General features: G+C 50.3%; 1 protein-coding gene across 1 annotated transcript in view; it reads right to left on the bottom strand.

The window, feature by feature from the left end:
• The window catches only part of QSOX1 (quiescin sulfhydryl oxidase 1), a 42,867-nt gene that overhangs the window by 17,939 nt on the left and 491 nt on the right, over window positions 1-24,437 (bottom strand). The window contains exons 2-8 of the mRNA XM_029080970.1: window positions 23,228-23,283; window positions 18,860-19,067; window positions 10,474-10,574; window positions 5,531-5,579; window positions 4,733-4,835; window positions 1,166-1,256; window positions 399-544 (exon numbers count right to left, since the gene is read on the bottom strand). Of these exons, the coding sequence (XP_028936803.1) occupies window positions 399-544; window positions 1,166-1,256; window positions 4,733-4,835; window positions 5,531-5,579; window positions 10,474-10,574; window positions 18,860-19,067; window positions 23,228-23,283 (754 nt within the window). The remainder of the gene's footprint in view (window positions 1-398; window positions 545-1,165; window positions 1,257-4,732; window positions 4,836-5,530; window positions 5,580-10,473; window positions 10,575-18,859; window positions 19,068-23,227; window positions 23,284-24,437) is intronic.

The raw sequence follows: 24,437 nt of genomic DNA, 5'->3' as shown, positions 1-24,437 counted from the left end.
CTGCAACGTACATCCCCAGCAAGAGCAAGAAGGAGACTGTCAATTCCATCCCTAGATCCCAAAGCCAAGAGGACTGGCTCAAGCGGGAGCCACCTGCTTAATGCTAGTTCATAAAAATGAACTTTCCTTCTTCCAATTAACTGTAAATTGTTTTAGGGTCTTCCTTCCCCAGCAGACTTGAGGGTAGGAATCATAACAACTAACTCTACTGTACTCTTCAAAGGGCTTAGCACAGTGCTTTCATGTAGTAGGTGCTCAATAATTATTATTGATTGGCTGATTAGCATTCAGCAGTCGGTCCACATACTGGCAGGTAGTTCACTAGCTGTGCCCAGGGATGGCACACGTTCAAGGACGGGGATGGCGGGACAGGTTGGGAGGGCAGCGGAGGTACTCACACGGGGACCCGGGAGATGGAGCTGTTCCTGGACAGCAGGTAGCAGGACGGGAAGCTGGTGACCCTATATTTGTGTATCACAACGGTCTCAGTGTCCAAGACCCGGCGCACTGCAATCCCCTCGTACTGGGACAGGTCCAGCGTCACCTGCAAGCCAAACAAGGCTGGTTATGGAGCCAGACAGTCGATCATATTTATTGTGCACTTACTGTGTGCAGAGCACTGTGCTAAGTGCTTGGAAGAGTACATTACAACAATATAACATACAAATCCCCCACCCACAATGAGCTTACAGTCCAGAGGGGGAGACAGATATGTACGTAAGTGCTGTGGGTCTGGGAGTGGGGGGTGAATATAGGAGGTGGGAAAGAGTCAGGGCCAGGAGCCTCGCTGCCGACACATGAGGTTTTCTATGCACTGCCTGAAGGAGAGGGAGAGTGTGGCCCTTTGGAAATGGGAAAATGAGAAGGGTCCTGGGCACGGGATTTCTCCCCCGTTTAGACTGTAAGCCCGTCAAAGGGCAGGGACTGTCTCTATCTGTTACCGATTTGTACATTCCAAATGCTTAGTACAGTGCTCTGCACATAGTAAGCGCTCAATAAATACTATTGAATGAATGAATGAATGACACTGATGGGAAGCAGGTTCCCTGCTAGTGCAGTTCTCCCTGCAGCCAGTAGGGGTCACTATGGGCAAAGGTTCGAAGACGAAGAGGGGACGGAGGATCCCCAGGGCAGAAGGGGAGCAGGGAAAAAGTGAAATACTCACCTCTCTGCCCACGAAGGACCCTTTCTTCTCAAAAATCAAGGCCAGGAATTGGTCTCTATTTTTGGTGAAGAAGCTATTAATCTCCTCCAGCCTGAAAGAGACAACGTTATCATCATTACTTCCCAAAAGTGCCCAGTACAGGGCATCATACCAAATGGGAGTTCAAACACTCTTACTATTACTACTAACACGACTACCTCTATGGGATCCCTATCCTCAAGGAACTAACAGTCTAATCAAGAAGACAACTTCTGCGTCACCTTGACTTGCTCCTTTTGCTCTCCCCACCCCTTAGCCCCCCAGCACTTACGTACATATTTGCAATTTTATCTATTTGTATTGATTCTGTCTCCTCGCCTCTAATAATAATAATAATGATAATGTTGGTATATGTTAAGTGCTTACTATGTGCAGAGCACTGTTCTAAGTGCTGGGGTAGATACAGGGTAATCAGGTTGTCCCACGTGAGGCTCACAGTCTTCATCCCCATTTTACAGATGAGATAACTGAGGCACAGAGAAGTTAAGTGACTTGCCCAAGATCAAACAGCTGACAAGTGGCAGAGCCAGGATTCGAACCCATGACCTCTGACTCCCAAGCCCAGGCTCTTTTCACTGAGCCACGCTGCTTCCCATCTCCAGACTGTAAGCTTATTGTGGGCAGGTTATTGGTTATTGTTGTATTGTACTTTCCCAAGTGCTTAGTACAGTGCTCTGCACACAAGAAGTGCTCAATAAATATGACTGAATGGATGAATGAATTAACAAGTGATCCCATTTTCCAAATGTAATGGCCTGGCTGTACAGATAGACTGATGCAAGGGGATAAAGACACCATTTCAAATAATACACTCTTCTTAAGGTGCTGAAGAGGCCGAGCCTGCTACTAGACATTCCCTGCCAACGTTCACTGGACTTTCAGTTCCCGGATGGAAAGGCCTGAGCCCTTAACCAAGATATCACCCAAGAGCGTGGGATTGGCTGAAATCTTCTCTCAGGTCTTTTTCAGTGTCAAGGTCTCATTCTTCTCAGTCCTTATAAATCAATGGAGGCTCAGAGGAGGGAAGGAGAAAGCAAGGCAGTGAGGGAAAGAGTTTACTCATTCAGGCCTGAGGACAGGACAGAGAGAAAAAGAACAGATAGGGGAAGGTGTAAAGCTGAGTTCCTGGATTCAGCCCAGATCCCACAAAAACAGGAGTGTGGTCTGCCACAAGGCAGCACTGTAAAAGGTCCAGGAAGTCTGAAATGGTTTACATGGATAACTAGGTAGTAGGATCTGCCAACTCCCACAAACAGGAGCATGGTGGGAACTTTACGGTCAGCACAAAATAACCAGGGGAACAAGAGGAAAGTCATCACTTATCCTGGGCTCTGATCCCGGTCCCCCAAGAAATGCTAGATTCCCTTTAACAGGATCCAATCAGTAGCTCGCCAGCTCGTTCACATAGCATATTTAGGAGGAGGCGGGAATTCCAGGGTCCCAAGAGAGGAGGGAGAGAGGAACTCCTCTACTGTTAGCCCATTGTCCAGTCAACCCTAGGGTGGTACTCTATCAGCCCCTTGGAGTCCCTCTGCCACAGATCCTTCTCTGAACTCTATGATCTCTGACCTTACACCAGCTAGTAGAGTCATAAGTCTGCTTGGATGACTCTATAAATCTATTCACATCCTGTGTCCTCTGGAGCAGATGGTGGGCAGTTAACCTTTGACCCTTGTCCTCTGATATTCACAAAATATAGCTTATTGGAACTATGACGTGGGTGGCCACAGAACTGATTTGCAGGGTAGAGATCTTAGCGTTACAGTTGGGATTTACATTTGAGAAACCTCAGACCTGAAAATGGGCCATGGCACTTACGTGTATGTGCTACAATTTAATATATAGGCAGTATTACATGTATTATATATGCAGCAAATATTTATGAGTACACGGTAAAAAACAGAGTAAATATGTGTATCCTATATATCTTATATGTATCTAGAAATAGGGGTATACATGAAACATTTTCTTTTATAAAAGAGAAGGAAAAGAGGAATGCTAGAGGAAAAGAGGAAGAGACCTGGGTGGAGAAAAGGAGGACTTACATTCCCCACCCCCCTCTTTTCTCTTCACCTCTCTCCTCTCAACTGGAGGATTTAGCCCTGGAACAAAGGACTAAGCAAGGGGATGTAAGTTTTGCCTGAGGGTTTGCAGGGAGAGGAGAAGCGGGGTCAGCATAGATTGGGTTCTAAACTAGTCTCCATCTCCATCTCAACCCAGGCTCCATCACCTCCTCGGTGGGCAGGGCAGGCTCCTCACCTCATAAAACTTAGAAAACAATTCTAAGCATTCTCTTAGAGGAATTAGGAGGAACAACTAATAAATGACCATAAAGGGTTTTGAAATTATAAAGAGCTGTCTAAATGACCATTAGTAATTCCAACAAAGAGTTACTCACCACCAGCCCTAGGGCTATAAGCTTGCGAAGGTTTTCTGACGTGGACCTGCACCACCCACCCAGAACTGCTCGGATCTGAACAGGGATTGTCCACCACTCCTCCTGGGGTCAGGATTCAGCTCCTCTTCCCAGGCCTCATCTACTGTTGGCTAGTACTAACCCAATCTGTCCTATTTGGGCCAAATCAAGGGACTTTGAACTTTCATCCTGCCCGTCCTGCTTTCCCCTCTCTACAACGGAGCCAGTCATAGAGGACAACCACGTTGGAGAGCGTGGATTGACCATACAAGTCCCAGACACTCAACTGTTCTCCCAAAGTGGAAGCAGGCAACTTCTAGGAGAGCTTAATCTCTCCAGCAGAGGGCGATCACACCCACCCTAACCCAAAAGCACACTCAGGCTTCTCCACATATAAGCACACGTATGAAACCATGTCCCCGCTCATCTCCCCAAATACACAGCCATCTTCTTCCCAAGAAGCAGAACTTCGACGGTTGCAAAAAGTTCGAGATTCTCCCTCTCTCCCCTTGCCATGCCAATCTCCATCAACCGGTGTGTGAGCCGACCAGAAGCAGCGTGGCTCAGTGGAAAGAGCACGGGCTTTGGAGTCAGAGGTCATGGGTTCGAATCCCGGCTCGGTCACTTGTCAGCTGTGTGACTTTGGGCAAGTCACTTAACTTCTCGGTGCCTCAGTTACCTCATCTGTAAAATGGGGGTGCAGACTGTGAGCCCCACGTGGGACACCCTGATTCCCCTGTGTCTACCCCAGCGCTTAGAACAGTGCTCGGCACATAGTAAGCGCTTAACAAATACCAACATTATTATTATTATTAAGCCGGCTAGGCCAAAGGCCAATTGGAGGTTAAGACGGAGCCGGGGGCGGGGGCGGGGGGTCACGGAAGTAACTCAGCACTAGTGACCCAGGGGTTGCTGGAGAATCTCTGGGTCCGGAAAAATGGATACATCCTCCCTGCAATGGGGATATGGTCAGAGCACAGATACGCTCCCTCATACTGCCCGCTAGACCCCAGGCAACTGCACAAAAACCTCCATCCAGGCCTTTTGGTGGCCCACCTGCCTCCCCACTCCTTCCTCGCCACCTAGTGAGGAGGTACAGCTACTCGGGGTACCTGGCTGGCTCCAAGGATGGCCAAGCTGGGGGCCATGTGCCCTGGTGGGTTTCCAAGGCAGTGATGAGTTTCTCCCGAAGCTCCTGGACACTGGCACCGGCCACTGCAAATACACAAAACAAAATTAGTGTCTGTTGTCTGAGGAACCAGGTCGGGAAGGAGGCTTCACGAGCCCCCCACAAGTACATGGGGTGCATGTGAGCCCCCTGGCAGGTTCAACAGTGCCAGCTGGAGCTTCCACTGTTAGCAGAAATAGAATGTAGAAGCACTGAGTGTCAGGCACCGTGCTAAGCACTGAGGTAAAAACAGGATAAGCTCTCCAAACCTAGCCCTCTTGCACAAAGGGTTCACTGCTGGACAGGGAGTGGTCTGGTGCCAGTCCCATTAGAAAAGAAGAGGAGAACTAGCTTGGGAGCAGAACTGTAACCTCACAGCTACAGGAGGACTGAAATAATTAGGGCCAGGGAAATTTGAACAGTCTAGGGAGGCAAGGCAACCATGAGAAAATGGCACCACCCAAACCCAGGTGGATGCGCTTCAGGACATGGTCAACTAACGCTTCCCTTGGGAGCGCTCCCATGGCTCTGGAAGCCTCCTCTCTCCCGGGACCCTACTGCGGCCCCAGGGAGACCCTACCCACTTCCCTGGGGACTCCTTAGTAGTCAGGGCAACTTTCCTCTCTTCTCTCCGGCAAACACCCACAGAGCCTGACAGCTGCTGGAGCAGAGAGAGGCTGGGCTGGTCAGTGACACACCAAAACTGGTCAGCCCAAGGCACTGCACAAACCTGGATGCTCACCTGACAATGCTTCGCCCGCAGAGGGAGTTCTAGAGAAAGCCTTGAAGAACTGCAAGACAGAAACACACACACACACACACACACACACACACACACACACACACACAAACAAAAAGGGAGAGTTAGTGATGGCCCTTGGGAGTGGAGGCTCTTCTGCCCTAGCTGGTCAGAACCACAGCCCTTCCCCACCACTGCTCGAGAGCACCAGAGCTGCCTTCTTGTTTAACTCTTGCTCAGCACCCATTTTAAAGAACTGAGGCACCTACCTTGCTGCCCAGGCGGGGGCCTCCCAAACTGTATCCTGGCAGGTGGGAATCAGAGGAACTTCGAGGGAAGGGAAGGGCTGCCGGATCAGAGCTTGCCCCCTCCCCGGCTCCAGCACCCCTACAATTCCCATTGGCCCACTGTGGTCTGGACTTTGGACCAAGGCTAAGCCACTATTGAGGGTCCCTGCTGAGACCCTGCCTGGCTCTGCCTCCCTGCAGGAGAGGATTTTCTGGGCTCAGAGAGGAGAGGAGACAGCTACGGGTGATCCCTGCTGAGGAGGATGTTGAAGCTGAAGGCTGAGTGTGTGGGGAGCAGTGGGTGGAGGAAACCTTGGGTGTCAGGAGGGGCAGCCCAGGAAGCAGCTTGCCAGCTTCTGAGGGTGATAACAAGAAGCAACTTTCCCTAGTTCTTCTGTGGGGTTCTTTGGTCTCCCAGTGATGTTGTCCCAGATGGAAGAAGACAGTTCTTCCACATCATCCCCTTCCTTAACCCACTCTCTTCTCCCCACTCTTCCTTCCTCCCTCCCTGCCTCCCACCCATCCCAGCCCTTCTTTTCTAAGCACCAGGTTACCTCTAGGCAACTAGCAGCCATATAAAGAGGTCCATCTCCTCAAGCAGAGGCAGGTTACACACCACAAGGCAAAACCACAATCCCTTTACCTATTACCACTCCTGCTCCCCTGTCCAGCCCCCTAGCATGGACTCTGAGGGACAGCAAAGCCCAGGGAGAAGGGTGGCCCCTTTAGAAGGGTCAGTCTGTCTGCCTTTCTGCCTGTCCATCCCTCTCTGCTTGCTTTCTTCTCCCTCTCCCCGCTCCCTTTCTTTGATCGTCTGTGAGCACTGTTGGGAGAATATCATTAAGTTGGAGCCCGTCCTCCAGCATTTTTGCCACCCATTAAAGCTCCTCCTTTCGCAACAGGGCAGAGGAATCCACCCTGCCAAGGCAACTCCTGGAAACGGGTCATTAGAACTTTACTACCGGGCTTTGTTCTTCCTAGGAAAGAATGGGGTTCCCTTCCCTGTCATCATCTCCAGTGGGGAGTCCACTTTCTCCAAACATGTCCCCTCCTCTACGGGTCAGTTAGGTTGGACATCCTGACCAGCCAGCTCCCTTGTGCCCTCTGTTCTCATTCTGGTGGGATGGGTGATGCTAGTGGTCCCCTGCCATGTGTGAGCCTCTTTCTCCCTGTCCCTCATCCTGGTCTCTCCATTTCCTCCAGGCTCAGATGGAACGCCAATCCGGGCCTGGCCTCCAGGGAGATTTCTTATCCAGAGAGAGATCCCTGGGAAGAGGGGAGGGAAGAACTAAAGAGGATGCTGCCACGACTAAACACTTTTTAAATATTATTACTTCTGCTACTAAGGAGGAATAGGGAGTTAAAAGAACCGATCACCATGTTACTCAACTCAAATCGTCAAGGAGGGCCAAGTTCTTTGAACTCCCAAGTTCTCATCCCTCTGGGAGGTTTGCCACAAAGGCAATGGCCACATGGATGGAAAGGGACTAGACTGGCAGGGTGGGGGTGGGGATAAGGAGGGGAGAGAGGAGGCGCAAGGGAGTACAAAGGGCAGGAGGGTTGTAGCCTGGTGTTCGCAGAACCTGGACAGGCAGCAGGGCAGGCTTGTGCCCCATGCCCTCTTTCTCCATCACTCAGATCTTTGTTTCCTGCCAATCCTCTGGCCTTCAGAAACAAAGGAACCACTCTTTAATGGATGGGGATTTCCTGGGGGGCGGGGGCAGAACTGGAGGAATAGCTACCCACTCTGGAGAGAAGTCTAATCTGCCATGCTAGGCCCACACAAAGACTGAAATAAATCAACTCCTCCCTTCCTCTGTTTACTGCCAACTGCTCAATGACTCCTACTCAATGCAACTCTGACCCAAGCAAGGCTGGGCCCAGCCTGTCGCCGTGTGGGTCGAGTATTTGCTAAACAGGCTGGGCCAGACAGGAACGTGTTCTTTGCCCACAGTGACGGTGGGGCAGGAGCAGGTGGAAAGGGATAGTGAACCAGAGATGGCATACAGGTGCAGGAGCTTGCGTACTCCCGCTGCTGTCGTCCCAGCAACCCTGCCCTGCCTTCTCCAGACACCCACAGGCTTTCAAGTCACTCGGGGGTGGGGTGCGTTTTGGGTGGAGAGAGAGCTAGGCTCATCACGAGAGCAGAATCTACACTCTGGCACCCAGGTGAACCTTGGAGGGCACCGGCAGTCGGGATCTCTGCTGGCTCCAGCCTCTCTCTGGAGGAGGCAGTCCTCCTGCCTGGTTGCCTGTTAACCTTTCGGGGTGAACACCCTTAAGGGATAAGCTGGCCCTTTTGCCCACAGTTTTCCACTGGGGTCATGGAAACTCCTCCCACCCTTCCATCCTTAGACAAACAGACCCTCCTCCCTCCTCCATCTTCCTCCAAGTCAACCAGAAGGGAGGGTGGTGAAAGCATTGCGAAAGGAGGTTGAGGAGACATTTAAGAATCCAGAACACCAGCCCCCATCTGGAGGTTGAGGGGCAAGATGAATGAATTGAGGCAAGGGGATTGGTCCCTTCCAGCTGGTTCTCCCTGGGAGATGCTGGGGATGAAAGGAGGCAGGTAATACAAGCAGAGTCCGGAGGGCCCCTATGCAGCACAGTGCTAAAGGTCACTTCCCTAAGTGCCCCTTGGGCCTCCAAAATCCATTAATATCTGTCTCCCTATCTAGACTCTGAGTTCGCTGTGGGCAGGGAACGTGTCTACCAACTCTGTTATCATCTTCTCCCAAGCACTTAGTACAGTACTCTGCACAGATAAATACTCAGTAGATACCATAGATTTATTGAGTTAATCTAAGGATTGGGGTAGATTTGGGGTGTATTTGGGGGCTCAGAGGCATCTTGTAATCTTATGTTTCGCAGGCAGCTTCCAAGGACAGTTTTTTTGTTTGTTTGTTTTGGTTTTTTTTAAGGTATTTGTTAAGTACTTACTATGTGCCAGGCACTGTACTAAGCACTGGAGGAGATCCAAGTTAATCAGGTTGGACAGGGTCCATGTGCCACATGGGGCTCACAGTCAATCCCCATTTTACAAATGAAGGAACCAGGCACAGAGAAGTGACTTGCTCAAGGTCAAACAGCAGACAAATGGTGGAGCTGGGATTAGAACTCAAGTCCTTCTGACTCCCAAGTCCATACTCTATCCTCTGAGCCATGCTGCTTCCCAGTTCTTTTTATTGGAATGATGCGGCCAGAGTTGAATTCTTATTATTAATAGATAGCAATAGATACTCTGGATGTTGAAAGAAACAAATTAACTCATTTTCTAAGGGGGGGGGGAAGGGGAAGAACAGGGAAAAGGAAGGCACCTTCCTTCTGAAACTGAAAAAAAAAAAGAGTTGAGCCCAGGATCAAGCACAGGGGAGGGACTGAGGAGTTTCAGGTCAGGGGGTAAATAGAGCCAAACACCCAGCTGGGCCCTGACGTTTTCCTGGTTTCCCAAGTATAAATGAAAATGTAAATGTCTGCAGAGGCGGTGGGGGGAAGCAAACAGGCAGATGGGGTCATTCAAGGGCTTGTGCCATCTTTCCTCAGAGAGGGATTGATGTTCACCCTCCAGCTGAGGGAAGATAAGTCCCATACTTGGTTTTCCAGTTGCTGCTTCCGGCCTTCCGAGAAGGAGGTACCTTAGGCTCCACCCAGGAGCCTCTGCATTTTTATGGAAATGAAGCAACCCAGAGTTCTGATGTAAGGGGCTGCAGGTGTGATGCCAGAGGCAGCCCATCAATCATATTAAGTGCTTACTATGAGCAGAGCACTGTATTAAGCACCTGGGAGGGTACAATATAACAGAGTTGGTAGACGGGTTCCCTGCCTTCAATGAGTTTATAGTCTGGATAACCAATCTGGGTCAGAGGGCATTGGCCTGGTGGGCCTGTGGGGGAGAAAAGGGCTCCCTAAGGGGTATAGGACCCTCTCTACAGGAAATGAGGACAGCACATCCAGTGGCAAATCAGGATCCCCGATCATCAGTGAGTCAGGAGCCCCGGGGAGCAGAGGCGGCTTTTCTGTTGTTTCTGACAAATCTGAGGACATGCACGTAGAAGCCATGGACTGTAGCAGGCCTGGGATGGGAGTGGAGGCCATGAGGGAGAGGCCTAAGGGACTCTGTACTGTAGGGCCAGGCTGTCCCTGGGTCCAGAGTGATGAAGAGCCTGGAATGGATCTCAAAGCCTTCAGCTACAAGTTGGGGCTTTGCCTGCTCCCTGTAGGTACCTGCATGCTGGGTGACAGTTTTTCATTTGGCCAAAACCCCACTACAGCTCATGGTCAGAGTGCTTACACTTTGCCATGGCAACAAGGTCGCAGTCCTCTTAAAGGGACATGAGACGAGGGCAACTATTTCCTCTTCGGTTCCCAGGAACAAAAGCACAAGAGCAAATATAAAATAGGTTCTGATCCGGTGAGGGAGGGCCCTCAGAGGGCTTGGGCCTCTCTACCCTCCAGATTCCCCTCTGTCCCTCTCAGATTCCCCTGGACTGATGAGAAATGTGGGACACACGAACCCTGGAAATCTTAATGGGCACAGTTGCTTCGTGATGAGGTCTGGAATGGCAGGAAAAGGGCAACCCTGTGGGGATGGGCTTCCCTGGACCTCCCCCGACTCCCCTATACCCATTCCCCTTTGCCCCTGTTCAGAGGAGACATCACCTTCACAGTCGGGAAGCCGGAGATCTCAAAGTCCCGGCAGGCCGCCACATTATCCTCATCGGCGCAGTCCAGGGCCCCCACGGTGAGCACTGGCTTCCAGTCTGAAACAATAAACAGGTCTCAGATGAATGGGGGGGGCCCTGGCAGGGTGACTATTAATAGTATTTTTATGGTATTTTTTAAGCGATTACTATCTTCCAGGAACTGTACTAGGCGCTGGGGTAGATACAAGTTAAATACTTACTACGTACTTGATGCTGGAGCATAAACAGATAGTCAGATTGGACACAGTCCCTGTCCCACACAGGGCTCACGGCCTAAAAGATAGGGAAAACAGGTATCTTCTCCTTATAGTTCAGATGAAGAAACTGAGGTCCAGAGAGGCTAAGGGACTTGCCCACAGTCATACAATAGGCAAGTGGCAGAAGTGAGACTAAAAGCCAGAGCTTCTGGCATCCAGGCCCATGCCCTCTCCTTTCTAAGGAAGGCTAAGAAAGACCTGGCAGGAGTCCCTCAGGGAGAAGGCAAAGGGGAGCTTTTCATAGGAAAAGGGGAATTGTAAAATTTCACTCCACCAAATCCCGAGAACATTCTGAGTTGGAGGGCCATGGCAGGTAACATTATCACCATTTTCAGATGGAGAAATTGGGACTGTGGTCACATGGCAAGTGGATGGCATCTCTGGAACCACCCTGCAGTAGCCCTGCCCTGGATGAGGAGGCATGGACTCAGCCCTCCAGGCCACGTGGCTGTCACTCCTGAGCTCCCTGGCTGAGGGGGAAGATCACAGCCCGCCAGAAGTGCCAGCTAAGAGCTTGCCACAGACCTGGGCCACTCCAGCAGGACCACTGTGGAGAGAACAGTCCCCAAAGCTTCTCACCGAGGCAGCAAAGAAACGATGGTTTTGCCCACCTCCCCTCTAAAATTGGGTTGCCTTCTGGGCATTGGGAACCATCGAGGAGGCTTGGTCAGGCAGTGTAATGTTACAGGATCACCCCCTGGGAGCTCCAGAGGTTAGTAAAGAATGTAAAGGAAAAAAGTAAAGAAAAGAAGATGGTAAAGAAGACAGTGATGTCCCAAAACCAAGTCTTTCCAGGATCCCCTACAGGCTCAACTCCGCCCTTCCGGGAGGGAGCCCTAAGGCCCCTTTTAGTTTCAAACCCCTGGGTACCCAGCTTGGGTCAGACTGAACTGGGAATGGGGCAGTTCCTCAACCCGTTTAAGGTCCAAGGAGGAAGAGACCAAGCAGCAGTAGCAGTCTGCCCTCTCTCCTCACACCCAGAATCTCCCTCCCCTATCCCCACACTAGGACTCTCTTCCTCTCCACTAAACCAAATAAATGGAGCCCCCACGCCTGCATGCACTGTGCTAGGCCATGGCTGCAGGAGGGGGATGTCTTAGTCCGGAAGGGAGGAAGTGGGAAGAACATACAGCTTACTTTTCCAAGCCTCCAGGTTCTCTTTCCCTTCAACCTCCCTTGCTGCAGTTCCAGAACTTGATGGAGGAATTTAGGGGGAAACAAGGCAGCCAGCCAAGTCAGAATTCTCCTTTCAGAGACAGAAATTCTGACTGCCAGACTTTTTTCTAGCAGCCCCAGCTGTGCACATCTTCCCCACCCTCTTTCAGTCTTAGCCTCCCATAGCCCTGGAGGCCCCTGCAGGTTCCTCGCCTCAGCTTGGCCTCAGCCCCTTCATGCCTGCCCTTCTGCACACACTTTGCCTTGCCCAGCAACTGCAAGGAGTCTCTCCATCATCACCTCTATTGCTACTCGGCTCCTCAGCAGCCTTCTGAAGGACCAGTGAGGTTCTTGAGGAGGGAGATGAGAGAACCAATGTGGCTTAGTTGATAGAGCATGGACCTGGGAGTCAGAAGGATGTGGGTTCTAATCCTGGCTCCACCACATGTCTGCTGTGTGACCTTGAGCAACTCCCTTAACTTCTCTGGGCCTCAGTTGCCTCATCTGTAAAATGGGGATTAAGAGTATGCGCCTCATGTGGGACAGGGACTGTGTTCAACCTGATTAACTTCTATCTACCCCAGTGGTTAAAACAGTGCTTGGCACAGAGTAAGCTCTTAACAAGTACAATAATAATAATATCTACCCCAATGATTAGAACAGTGCATGGCACATAGTAAGCACTTAACAAATACCATAAAAAAGCTGGAAAATTCCCCCTTTTATAGAGCACAGCTCAGGTTCCCTCACCTCCATTGCCCTCTCCCCCCGCCACATACATATATATAAACACACACACACACACACCAGGTAAGTAGAGTGGCCTAGTGGAAAGAGCTTAGGCCTGAGAGTCAGAGGACCTGGGTTCTAATCCCAGCTGCACCATTTGCCTGCTGTGTGACTTTGAGCTAATCACTTCACTTCTCTGTGCCTCCATTTCATCATCTGTAAAATGGGGATTCATTACCTGTTCTTCCTCCTACTTAGACTGTGAACCTGATGAGGGACAGGGGCTGTGTCCAACCTGATAGTCTTAAATCTACTCCAGGCCTTAGTGCTTGACATACAGTAAACACTTAACAAATATCACCACCAAGATTATTATTATTACCACCACTGTGTGGCAACACAATCCTCCCTGGAATGCCTAACGGGTCTTGGTGGTTTGCATTTTCAATCAAAGTAAAGTCAGTGAGTGTGTCTATATATGTCTCATACACCCCCACAGACCGTACACTTCCAAACACAAACGGGAAGCCAGCCTGCACTGAGCTGGACACACTTTCTTCCCCCATTCCAAGGGCTGACCAGTCACTCCCTACTCTTGGCAAAGAAGTCCAGAAGAGTGACCAGTGTGATGTTGAGCAGCACCCTGTGGACACTCAGTAAATACTCACTGCCTGACTGGTGTTCTCACTGTCTCTTGAGGGAGGAGGCCGGAGCCCCGATATCCTGCAAGGGAGAACCCAATGTCCCTTCTCCAGTATGGGTTCCTGCCACCTCCACCCCTGACAGCCATTCACCGTGAGGTGAGAACATCTTTTCATCAGACCACATCCTCCTGGGCTCCTGCCCACCTCAACTTTCCCCACGATAACTTATACATGGTCTTTGCTCCCCTTCAGGAACAAGTTTTTGGCCCCAAAAGCTCGAGAGGCTAGTGCTTGAAAGATCAGCTTGGTAGGGCTCCACTGTGCATTCTGATTCTTTCTGGGACACTCTGCAGGCTGAGGGGATGGGGGCTACTGAAACTTGTTCTGCAGGTGATTCATCCTTCAACGTGCCCCAGGATCTGAACTCTGAACAATTCCGTGGTGACCACAGAACCTGGAAGATTAAGGATTGTATGTGGACAGGTTACATGGGTCCAGGAGGACCACTGGGAACGTTTGGGAAAGGGGTGCGGGGGCACAAGATGGGCATATTAGAGAACTTCTGGTTGCCCGCCCCCTCTATCACTTACACTTTCCCTGGAAATGAACCATCAGGCAGCTCCTCTGAATTGGACAGACTCTTAACAACCTTTGGCTTTGGTTGGGGGCTTCCCAGCTTAAGCTCTCTGTCTCCTCCACGATTCACCCTATTTCAAGACATTGCCAACGGTGACCCCTGAGTCCTGGGGTAGAACAGCTCCTTCCATTCTTGGTCCTAGCCTGCATGCTTTTCTAGCACCTGGATTTCATATTCCCAAGGACCCCCAGACTGAAAAGACCTTCTAGAGGTCAACTTGTCCAACCCCCTGTCTCCAAGGAGGACTCCCCTGAAACCAATCCAGGGCACAGTCCTCCATTTTTCTTAAAATCCATTAGGAAAGGGACTCCACGATGTTTTTTGTCTGACTTGTACCATTGTTTAAGCCATGTCTGCACACATAAAGGAAAGTAGAAATTTGAAAATCATCTGGCTAAAATGCCCAACTAGACGATTCCAAACAAAACAAGCCCACACTGGGTCTAAATCTGCTGGATCTATTCCCCACGTGACAGTGGGCCAAATTCCGCTTTCCTTAGTACAATGTACTTTTAGGATTAAGGTTTTTGATGTCTTCTGCTTCAGCTGAAGAGAATAAACCCTTGTACTCATGGTATGGATACGGTTCCATGCTCCTGTGGGCAGTGGAAGAAAACAAATATATACCGAGTTCCAGTTATTGCTCGTGACCAGCAGTGGAAGGTATGGAGATGGGAACAAGACCTGCCTGTTCCTTCCAAACCCAACAGCCCTGGGTCTTAGGACCACGAAGATGAGGACTTTCAACCTTTCAACACTGTGGCACCAAGGGTCTTTGAAAGGACAACAGTAGCCCAGCTCCTGACTGACAGGAAAGGTGAGTTGGGAAGGAAATGTGAGGAGTGATCAGGTTAGCAGCTGACATTTGTTTCCCTTTTTCAGAGTGTAAGGTCCTTGTGAACGATGAACATGTTACTTCATTGTTCAGTACTTCACAGAAGCAGTGTGGCCTAGTGGAAAGAGTATGGGCCTGGAAGTCAGAGGACCTGGGTTCTAACCCCAGCTCCCCTATTGGTCTACTGTGTGACTTTGGGTAAGTCACTCGTTTCTCTGTGTCTCAGTTCCTCACCTGTAAAGTAGGAATTAAGACTCTGAGCCCGATGTGGAAAGGGACCGTGATCAACCCGACTAGGTTGTATCTACTCCAGCCCTTAGTACAATGCCTGGTACAAAATAATAACTATGGTATTTGTTAAGTGCTCATTATGTGCCGAACACTGCTCTAAGCACAAGGTAATCAGGTTGTCCCACTTGGGGCTCACAGTTTTAATCCCCATTTTACAGATGAGGTAACTGAGGCACAGAGAAGTTAAGTGGCTTGCCCAAGGTCACACAGCAGGCAAGTGGCGGAGCTGGGATCAGAGCCCATGTCCTCTGACTCTTTCCACTACGTCATGCTGCTTCTCTAAGCCAAACTGCTTCTCTACAGAGTAAGTGCTAAATAAACCATAAAAGAGGGGGGAAAAAAAGCACCTCCTAAAAGCACACTGCATGAAATGGGGATCAATAAATGCTGCTGCTGCTCCTCCTTCACTGTTACCATCACCACCCTAGGTCCAATTCTTGCCTCCACCCTCCAAGTTTTTCACCTTTCTGAGTCTTGCTTTTCTCACCTGTGAAATGTGGCTGTACCTGCACTGACCCACCCCCTCGGGGAGTGTTGTCAAGAGTGGTGAGTGTTGGTTAGGTGGCTGCAAGATCCTCACATGAAAAATGTTACACCAAGAATTAGCGTTAATGCTGTAATGAGGGGTAATAGCATTTAAATAGAGTATATGAACACTAGTCAGTTCTGACTTTACTATTCATAGGTCTATTAACTTTATAACAAAAACCTCTCCCTTCATGCTAAAATCTGTGAAACAAAGCTATGGTGACATGTCAGTCCCTGGCAGAGAGGAGCCTCTTTCCAGGAAAGATGCTTTTGAGGGTCATATGACTCAAATGTTTCACAAGACTAGCTCAGGTCATGTTGGCGACTCCTAAATCCAGAGGGACCTCTTGGGCCTTCTCCTACGAGGGCCCTGAGCCCCACATACAGGAGTCCCTAAACATAGAAAATCCCTTCCCAACCCTGGGTTCTAATCCTGGTTCCTTCATGTAACTGCTATGCGACCTTGGGCAAGTAACTTAACTTCTCTGTGCCTCAGTTCCCTCATCTGCAAAATTGGGATTCTATACCTTCTCTTCCTCCTATTTAGACTGTGAGCCCCACAATTCTCTTGTATCTACTCCCAGGCACTTAGTTCCATGCTTGGCACATACTAAGTGCTTAACAAATACCACCATTATTATTATTACCTGAGACCTCGTTTTATTATAATAAAACGCTTTCACACCCTATTGGTTGATCCTATGTCTTTATTTGCAGTGGGAGGGCAGGAGGTGTGGAGATGGGGGGGAGAGAGAGATTAGCACAATCATCTCGAGGCCAGTGGCCAAAGAAGGGGCAATCTCATGATTCCCTTGCTCTTAAGTAATTTTTCTTTTATCATTTATTTTTTTGTTGTGATTATTGTCATCAATATTAATGATAGTATTTAAGTGCTTACTAAGTGCTAAGCGCTGTACTAAATTCTGGGACAGATATGAGATGAGCAGATTGGCTCAGAGTTTAAGTGGGAGGGAGAATGGGTACTGAATTCCCATTTTACAGATGAGGAAACTGAAGCAATGAGAAGTGAAGTGACTTGCCCAGGATCACACAGCAGGTAAGTGGCGGAGCCAGGATTAGAATGCAGGTCCTCTGACTCCAGGGCCCATGCTCTTTCCATTAGGCCACGCTGCTTCCCACCTTTCACTGTGTCAGCATCACAGTCACCTCCTTCAGCTCTCCTTTCCTGGTGGTGAGGTACACACCCTTCCCTCTTCCCAGTGCCCAGCTGGCCTAACTCTTACAGTGGCGTCGTCCTTAATCCAGACGCGATGGAGCAATATGTCTTGCCGGTTTCTACTCTGACCTCAGAGAGGACATGTTCCAGAATCCTTTCTGAGACTATACAGAAATAACTGACTATCCTGGAGGCAAAGGGGAGCTGCAGCTGCCTCTTTCTGCCTTGTGTCTTGACATTGCCAGCCAAGGAACAGGGTACAGTCCCTCGCAGGGCCTCAGTCCCTGCTCTACTCTTTGTCTTGTGTTGTGACTAAAGGACAACTGACTTTGTTCCTTTCCTCATATTATAGTCTCATTCCAGTTTCTCTAACAAAGGGCACAGTATACATTCCTATGAGCATAGAGTATCCACAAGACCAGTCCTCTGGCACCTCTGACAGCCTGTGGTTGGGCTCTTTCAAGCAGCCACCTTGGGTTTAGCAACCCACGGGAAGCAGGCTTGTCCAGTATCTGGGAGGGAAAGCTCTTGGGCCGCCCCGTTGCCCTGCTGGTGACTCAGCAGGAGACGAGTCCTCTGTTCATGCCCCAGGAGGGCAAACGGTGGGGGTGGAGGCTTTCAGGTTCGGTGTTGAAGACCTGATCTCCGTTCCAGGGTTTGGACTGCTTAGAAGCCAGTGAGACTTTCACCCCACTCCAGGATGTGGCCGCCTTCCTCAAGGCTTAATTCAGCTCTGATATTTCCCTCCCAGACAACACATTCTTCCTCCCTCCCTGCTCTGAACATCATTTGCTGACATCACTGCCCCCACGGTGACCCCACTTGGGTGATGGGAAAGAGCTGTGGGAGCATGTGCCTGGGCTGATGGGGGGTATGGGGGATGTAAAGTAATTTGCAAGATGTGTCAAAAAAAAAACCTTCAGCATCCATATGGCTTAAAGATGTAAATTCTTGATTACCATTTAATTACATTGAGGGACCATTTTGCAAGCTGTTCAGGGTACGTGTTGGAAGTGAAAACTACCAAGCACGCTAAAGCCTCACTGCATCCTCTTTCACCATTCAGAAACTTATCCAAAGATCGAAAAAGGTGGCTCGAGGTGACCCTTTGAGCCCTCTTTCTCCCTCCTGCCTCCCCACTTGTTCCAGGGATTTGCTCATTTGAGGAAAGATGCCTGCTTTGACTGTGAGCCCCAGCAAGCCTGGTCCTAATGAACAGAAGGAGTGGAAAAGAGCTCTAACACCAGGAGAAAAGCTCCTCTAAATAATTACAAGAGGCCTCCGATGACACAGAGCCAACCACAGTGCGTGCGGGATAGAGCCACAGACAGCAGTAGACAGCGTCAAGGCTTCGAGTTTTAGAAAAGTTAACTTCGGAGAAGCTCATGGGTCAAGAAACGAGGCAAAAGAAAGGAAATGTAGTAGACTCGAGATCAGTAAACAGGAGACCGTTCCGAAAAAGTCCAGATCTCAGAATAGGAAAACCCAGGCTGGGAGAGGAAAATTGTGAGCTGGGGGGAAGGGCGGATAAGACAAGGGAGGGGAAGAGAAAGATGCCAAGGGGTGAGAGGAGCAGGGCTGGCACCGCGGAAGACCACAAGGAGAAAGGATCTTGGGCCAGGGCCCGGGTGTGGGAGGAAAACTCGATGTGAAGGGGGTGGACGGAATATCTGGGTAGCAGAGGAGAGTGTCACGGAGGGACGGACGGGGGGAGAGGGAAGGGGGTAAGCCTTTTTTTTTTTTTGGTCTCTCTGGAGTGAAGCAGCTGTGGGGGTTCAGTTAGGATTACAAGGGGTGAAAGTGGGAGGCGAGGTGGAAACCGGCCCGCCGGCCCCAGGGTGGAGTAGCTGTAAATGGGGAGGGGGCGCGAAGGGGCACATAAAAGGGAGGCCCCGCAACGGGCTGATAAAGAGGGAGAAAAGGGGGCCGGAGATTGGGGGCGGGAAGGGGGGCTCAAGGGGGAGAGGAGCGGGGGCCTGGGCCGAGAGGAGGACGTGAAGCCGGGAGAGGTTTTGGAGGGGGCGAGCGAGAGGGGAGCGGGGATCGTCCGGAGCCGAGAGGGGGTCGGGAGCCCCCGGGGTCCGCTCACCTCCGACATCGCCGGCCAGCGCTTTCCACGTGGGGGCGAAGGCGACGCAGTGTCCGCACCAGGAGGCGAAGAACTCCACGGCCCAGGCGGTGGGGGCGGCCAGCAGGCTGGCCCGCGCCGTGGCCCCCCGCAGCAGCACCAGCCCGTCGGAGGACGAGTAGAGCGCCGAGCGCCGCGCCGCCTCGGCCCCCGCCGCCGTCCCCAGCACCGCCGCCGCCGCCGCCGCCGCCGCCAGCACCCACCACACCCGCACCGGACCCCGCACGGGCCCCCACCCCCACCCCGGCTCCGGGGGGACCAGGCGGCGGCCGCGCCGGCCCATGCTCGCTCGCTCGCTCCCTCCGTCCTCCCGGCCCAACTCGGCCCCGCACGACGAGGACGACGACGACGACGAGGAGGAGGAGGAGCAGCGCGGCGGCCCCGCCCCGCACTCGGCGCCCTCCATCTCGGCCGTGAGGAGAGCCGGGCCGACCCCGCACACCCTCACTTCGGCTGTTAATCAATCAATCAGTGCTATTTACTGAGGGCTTCGAGGGCGCCGCCCCCTGTACTGTAATCTAACAGAGCCGGTGGGTACCTTCCCGGCCCACAGGGAGCCTCCAGTCTAGGCCTGGAAACATGGCGGCCCTCACTTCCCCCACTGCGCCAAGCCCGACAGGCCCAACGGGCCCCAGCCAAACCTGCTCAGCACCCCGGTGCCCATAAAGCCTGGCCGTCAACCTCCTGGGCCCTTGGGAGAGGATGCAAAGTCCACTGTGGGCGGGCAGGCAGGCAGGCCCAACCCTCTGGTCCCTGCTCCCCTGTCCGGGGCGGGCGGCACGGCCTGGCGTTGCCGCCGGGTCTTGCGTGGATCCATCACCGGGTGGTGGGAGGGCAACCCACTCCTCGTCCCCGTGTCCGGGCAGTGGGGGGCCGAGGCAGGGGTTTAGGAACAGCTCCTGCCCAGCTCAGACAGGGTTTTTCCCCCCCCTTCAACTGAAACCCCCTCCCACAAACTCCCTCGGGGTCTAGGCTGGTTCCAGTTGGAGGGGGAAGCCCGCACCACATCTGTCCTGGGCTGATTCTGTCCCCCAAATGCCACCAGTGTGGGGCCCATCCTGGGCACCCAGGGAGAGGGACAGCCGGAGAGGGGAGGGAGTGGGATTCCCACTCCAACTCACCTCTTCCATGCTTCCATTCAAGGAATCTCCATAGTGATTGAATAGTAGGGTTATACCATATGTCGCGTGTCTTTACTATTAATCTTCCTGTAATGATCTCTCAGGGGATTTTCGAGAGTTAACCAGATAATGCAGGGACATTTTCCTAAGCTCTTGGGAGAAATAATGCTACAGAAATGCCCAGCACATCTATTATTATTTATATCTCCATTTTAGAGCTGCCCCATCTGCCCCTGCCCTTCCCTTCAGCTTGTTTCTTCTCCCCTCTTTTTTGGAGTGGGAGGGAGCCCCATGGTTTCATTTAAAGAGGGGGAGAATGGGGAGAAAGGTCTTCCCAGCCCTTGTTCCATCTGCCCCTCCTCATCCCTTCTCTTGAGAAGCAGTGTGGCTCAGTGGAAAGAGCATGGGTTTGGGAGTCAGAGGTCATGGGTTCGAATCCCAGCTCTGCCACTTGTCGGCTGTGTGACTGTGGGCAAGTCACTTAACTTCTCTGTGCCTCAGTTCCCTCATCTGTAAAATGGGGATTAAGACTGTGAGCCCCATGTGGGACAACCTGATTCCCCTGTGTCTACCCCAGCGCTTAGAACAGTGCTCGGCACATAGGAAGCGCTTAACAAATACCAACATTATTATTATTAGAAGGTCACACTTTTCTCACCAGGATAATGTGTTCTTGCAGCTGGTTCCTTTCCTGCAGAATTGAATAAGGTTAAGTCTTGCCCAAAGCCCCATGCGTCAGGGGAGAGTCGAATCACAGCTCCCCAGGGGTCCTAAACCAATTGGCAGAATTTGTAGTCAGGGAGAGTTCTGGGTCATCCCTGGCCCAAGGACACCAGGGAGTCTGGGCTGGTTTCAGGCTGGGGGAGTAGTCCAGGCTGAAGTAGACATTTGACTCCACAGAAGCAGCATGCCCTAGAGGAAAAAACATGGTCCTGGGAGTCAGAAGGACCTGGGTTCTAATTGAGCTCTGCTGTGTGACTTGAGGCAAGTCACTTCATTTCTTTGTGCCTCAGTTACCTCATCTGTAAAATGAGGATTAAAGCTGTGTGCCCCATGTGGGACCTGGATTGTTTCCAAACTCATTATCTTGTATCTACGCCAGCCCTCAGTGCGGCGCCTGGAACATACTAAGTGCTTAACAAATAACAAAACAAAAAAAGCAACAACAACAAAAAGATACTCTGAACCCCACATTTTTCCCAAATCCCTGGGCCTGGAGTCTTCTGGGGTTGATCCCAACACCCAGAGTTAGCCCAGCCTGGATCAATCTCAAACTGATCCCAAGGGATTCCTAAGGGTCCAGATCAGCTTTGGGATGGTTAAGAAGAAAATGGCAAGCCTCCTAAGTGCTTAATACTGTGCTCTGCACACAGTAAGCACTGATGATGATATCCTAGTGCTGACTTCTTGGCAGGGGTGAGGAGCAGAAGTTTACATCTGATCTTTCTTCTGCAACCTTGTGGCTGAGTTTCATGTTCCATCGTGTTTGCTTTCCCTTCAGAATTTGCCTGAGTTCTTATAATTCAGGAGGGCCAGAGAGATGCTTCAGGGCTGTATATCCTCAGGTCCTCATCCTCTTAGACCAGGATGATGACACCTCTTATCCCACTTTTACTCCCCCCTACACTCTCACATGGAATTCTCTTCATTCTACTGACTAGCTCTGCAGAAAGTTCCCTACCATTCCCCCACCCAGCAAAGCCCAAAAGGAAAGCAGAAAGAGCAAGAAAAGTAGAAAGCAGAAACCCAAACTCCTCATTCTTTGGTGTCTTCTCTTATGGTAATAGCAGAGGCTCCCCAGTTCATGGTCCATACTGGAAACCGAGTCAAGGTGATTGGAGCTGTATATTCCTGGAACTTCTCCATATGGTCTCCCAGCCTTCATGGACATCTTCTATCCATTATCTGGCAAGGGACCAATAAAAGAAATCTTTCACCACACCCCATCTGTTAAGCAGCTTCTAAGGGCGGCAGATGGAGGGTAAATCCACATTCTGCTTGATGTACTTTCAAAGAGGCCCTGGAGGACCCCTTTACACTGTATTTCCCAGTTACATCTCAGATAGGCAGAGGCAGCCCAGGTCCTTGGTGGAGTCAAGTCGAAGCACAAGTAAGTATCACCACATAAATACCAGCAGTGAGTTCCAATGGGGCACGAAAAAGTCTCAGACCATCTGCTCAAGCCAGGCAAAGTCTCTCAACTAACTTGCCGCAGCAAACTACAGTTTAAGATGCAGAAGCTGATAGGTCTAATAATAAGTATTCTTTCAGGAGTCCTGACTAATCCTTTTGAACCTCCCAAACTTCACCCCCTCCCTCTCCTCTAGCTCTTTGCCTTCTGCCCAGAGCAATGGAACTTTCCTAACTATAGAGATGTGAAATACCCTTCTAAAACTTATGCAAGGTACAGAGAAATATGGGGAATCGGTGATCTGAGAATCACGATATTACAGGTCAGCATTAACTGTCCAATTATCCCTCTAGTCGCTAGAACTCTCTAGTTGCTTTCAGAACAATACAATGCTCCTTCGATACAAGCTGTTTTGCCTCCTTGTGCAGACCCCTATCACACTTTTGATATGGACCCCCAACCTCCCATAGGACTACTCAGTCCCACATGGAAAGCAAAAACCTTTGGAGGTGACTGAACAGGAGTGTTTGGGTGAATAACCCTTCTACCCTATTCCCCAAATGACATTTTTGGGTCATGTGACTTTGGACCAGTGTGGCCTAGTGGAAAGAGCACGAACCTGAAAGTCAGATGACCTGGGTTCTAATCACAGCTCTTCCACTTGGTGGCTCTGTGGTCTTGGGTAAGTCACTTAACTTCCCTGTGCCTCAGTTTCCTCATCTATAAAATGGGGATTCAATACCTGATCTCCCTCCTACTTAGATGGTGTCGGGGACTGTGTCTGACCTGATTATTTTGAATCTACTCCAGTGCTTAGTACAGCCCCTGACGCAGTCGGTGACTGGCACATAGTAAGTGCTTAAATACTACAAATATTATTATTATTATTGAGGTAGGAATTCACAGTTTTAATCCTGCTGAACTGCAGCAATGCCCCAGGCCAACTGTTAAATTTTTGTCAGTGTCCTCACTTCCTCAAAACAAGAGTAATGACACTGACATGTGGTATAAGGAAACGATTCAGGTAATTAATTGATCACAGGATGTCTTGAAAATCCAAAGTGCTATGTAACTTACCCTGTAAGCATCACAAATGTATGTTTTTAGTGCTAAGTTGAAAAGGCCACATTTACCTAAAGCAATGAAACAAAAACAATAACTCCAGAACGTTTGGAGAGTGAAAATGAGTGGCTTTGGGGTAGGACTGGGGGTTAAGAGATTCCTTAACATGTATAGTAATGAATTCCTGAGTTGCCTTCTCATGCCGGAACAACAAATCTGCATGTTAATAGTCCCTACCCAGTTTCCTGGCTCAGAACTGCCTGCCCCAGCTCTGGTCAGCCTACCCTACCCTATCCAGGCAGGCTGCTCTCCCTATGTCCATTTCCTGGTACTTTTCCTATGGCTTTTTTTTTTTCTTGTCCTACTTGCAGTGGCAGGTTCAGGGGCTATACAAGCAACAGAGAGGGTTTTAACCACAACCAAATAGGGACAATCCAATCCCAGCTTTATTTTAGGAAGACGATACTCACTCTAACAATACTCCCTATTCAACAATTCAGAGTTGGGAATGTTAGCTGTTGTCATTAACAACTGTTTACCTCAGACTCGGGAGGAATGCTAACAAAGGAGGAACATGAGAATTAGTGTGGCTTAATGGATAGAGCATGAGCCTGGGAGTGAAAAAGACCCGGGTTATAGTCCCAGCTCTGTCACTTGTCTGCTGTGTGACCTTGGGCAAGTCACTTTAACACCTCTGGGCCTTCTGTAAAATGTGCATTAAGATTGTGAGTCCCATGTGTGACATGGACTTTGCCCAACCTGATTAGTTTTTATCTAGCCCATCTCTTAGAACAGTGCCTGGCACATAGTAAAAAATGTGCCATTTAAGAAACCCACAAAAACAAAACAAAAAAACCTTAAAGAGCATAGGAAGTCAGAACATTAAAAAATGCATCCAATCACGACTCTTCTAATGATGAGGAGGGCTGGTGAGGTTAACAGCAGTCAAAAGTTTCCAATGAAGGCTACGCTCACAATCTCACCATTTAGAATCCTCCTTCTCCTCTACCCTCCTCCTGACACCGACAAATCCACAAATATCAACCATCAAACCCACAAACCCACCAACAAATATCCCTGGATATAGATATCCCTGGTACAACCCTAGTTTTGTGTCTGGATTAAAGGCAGGGAGAAAAGTTACACAAGTGCTAAAAAAGTTTTGGCAATGTATTTAAAGAATTCCTTGGAAGTCTTTAAATACACTGGTATTTACATAAATTTC

Source organism: Ornithorhynchus anatinus, chromosome 16, assembly GCF_004115215.2.
Source record: "Ornithorhynchus anatinus isolate Pmale09 chromosome 16, mOrnAna1.pri.v4, whole genome shotgun sequence".
Lineage (NCBI taxonomy): Eukaryota > Metazoa > Chordata > Mammalia > Monotremata > Ornithorhynchidae > Ornithorhynchus > Ornithorhynchus anatinus.
This window is presented reverse-complemented; position numbering and strand designations above follow the sequence as displayed.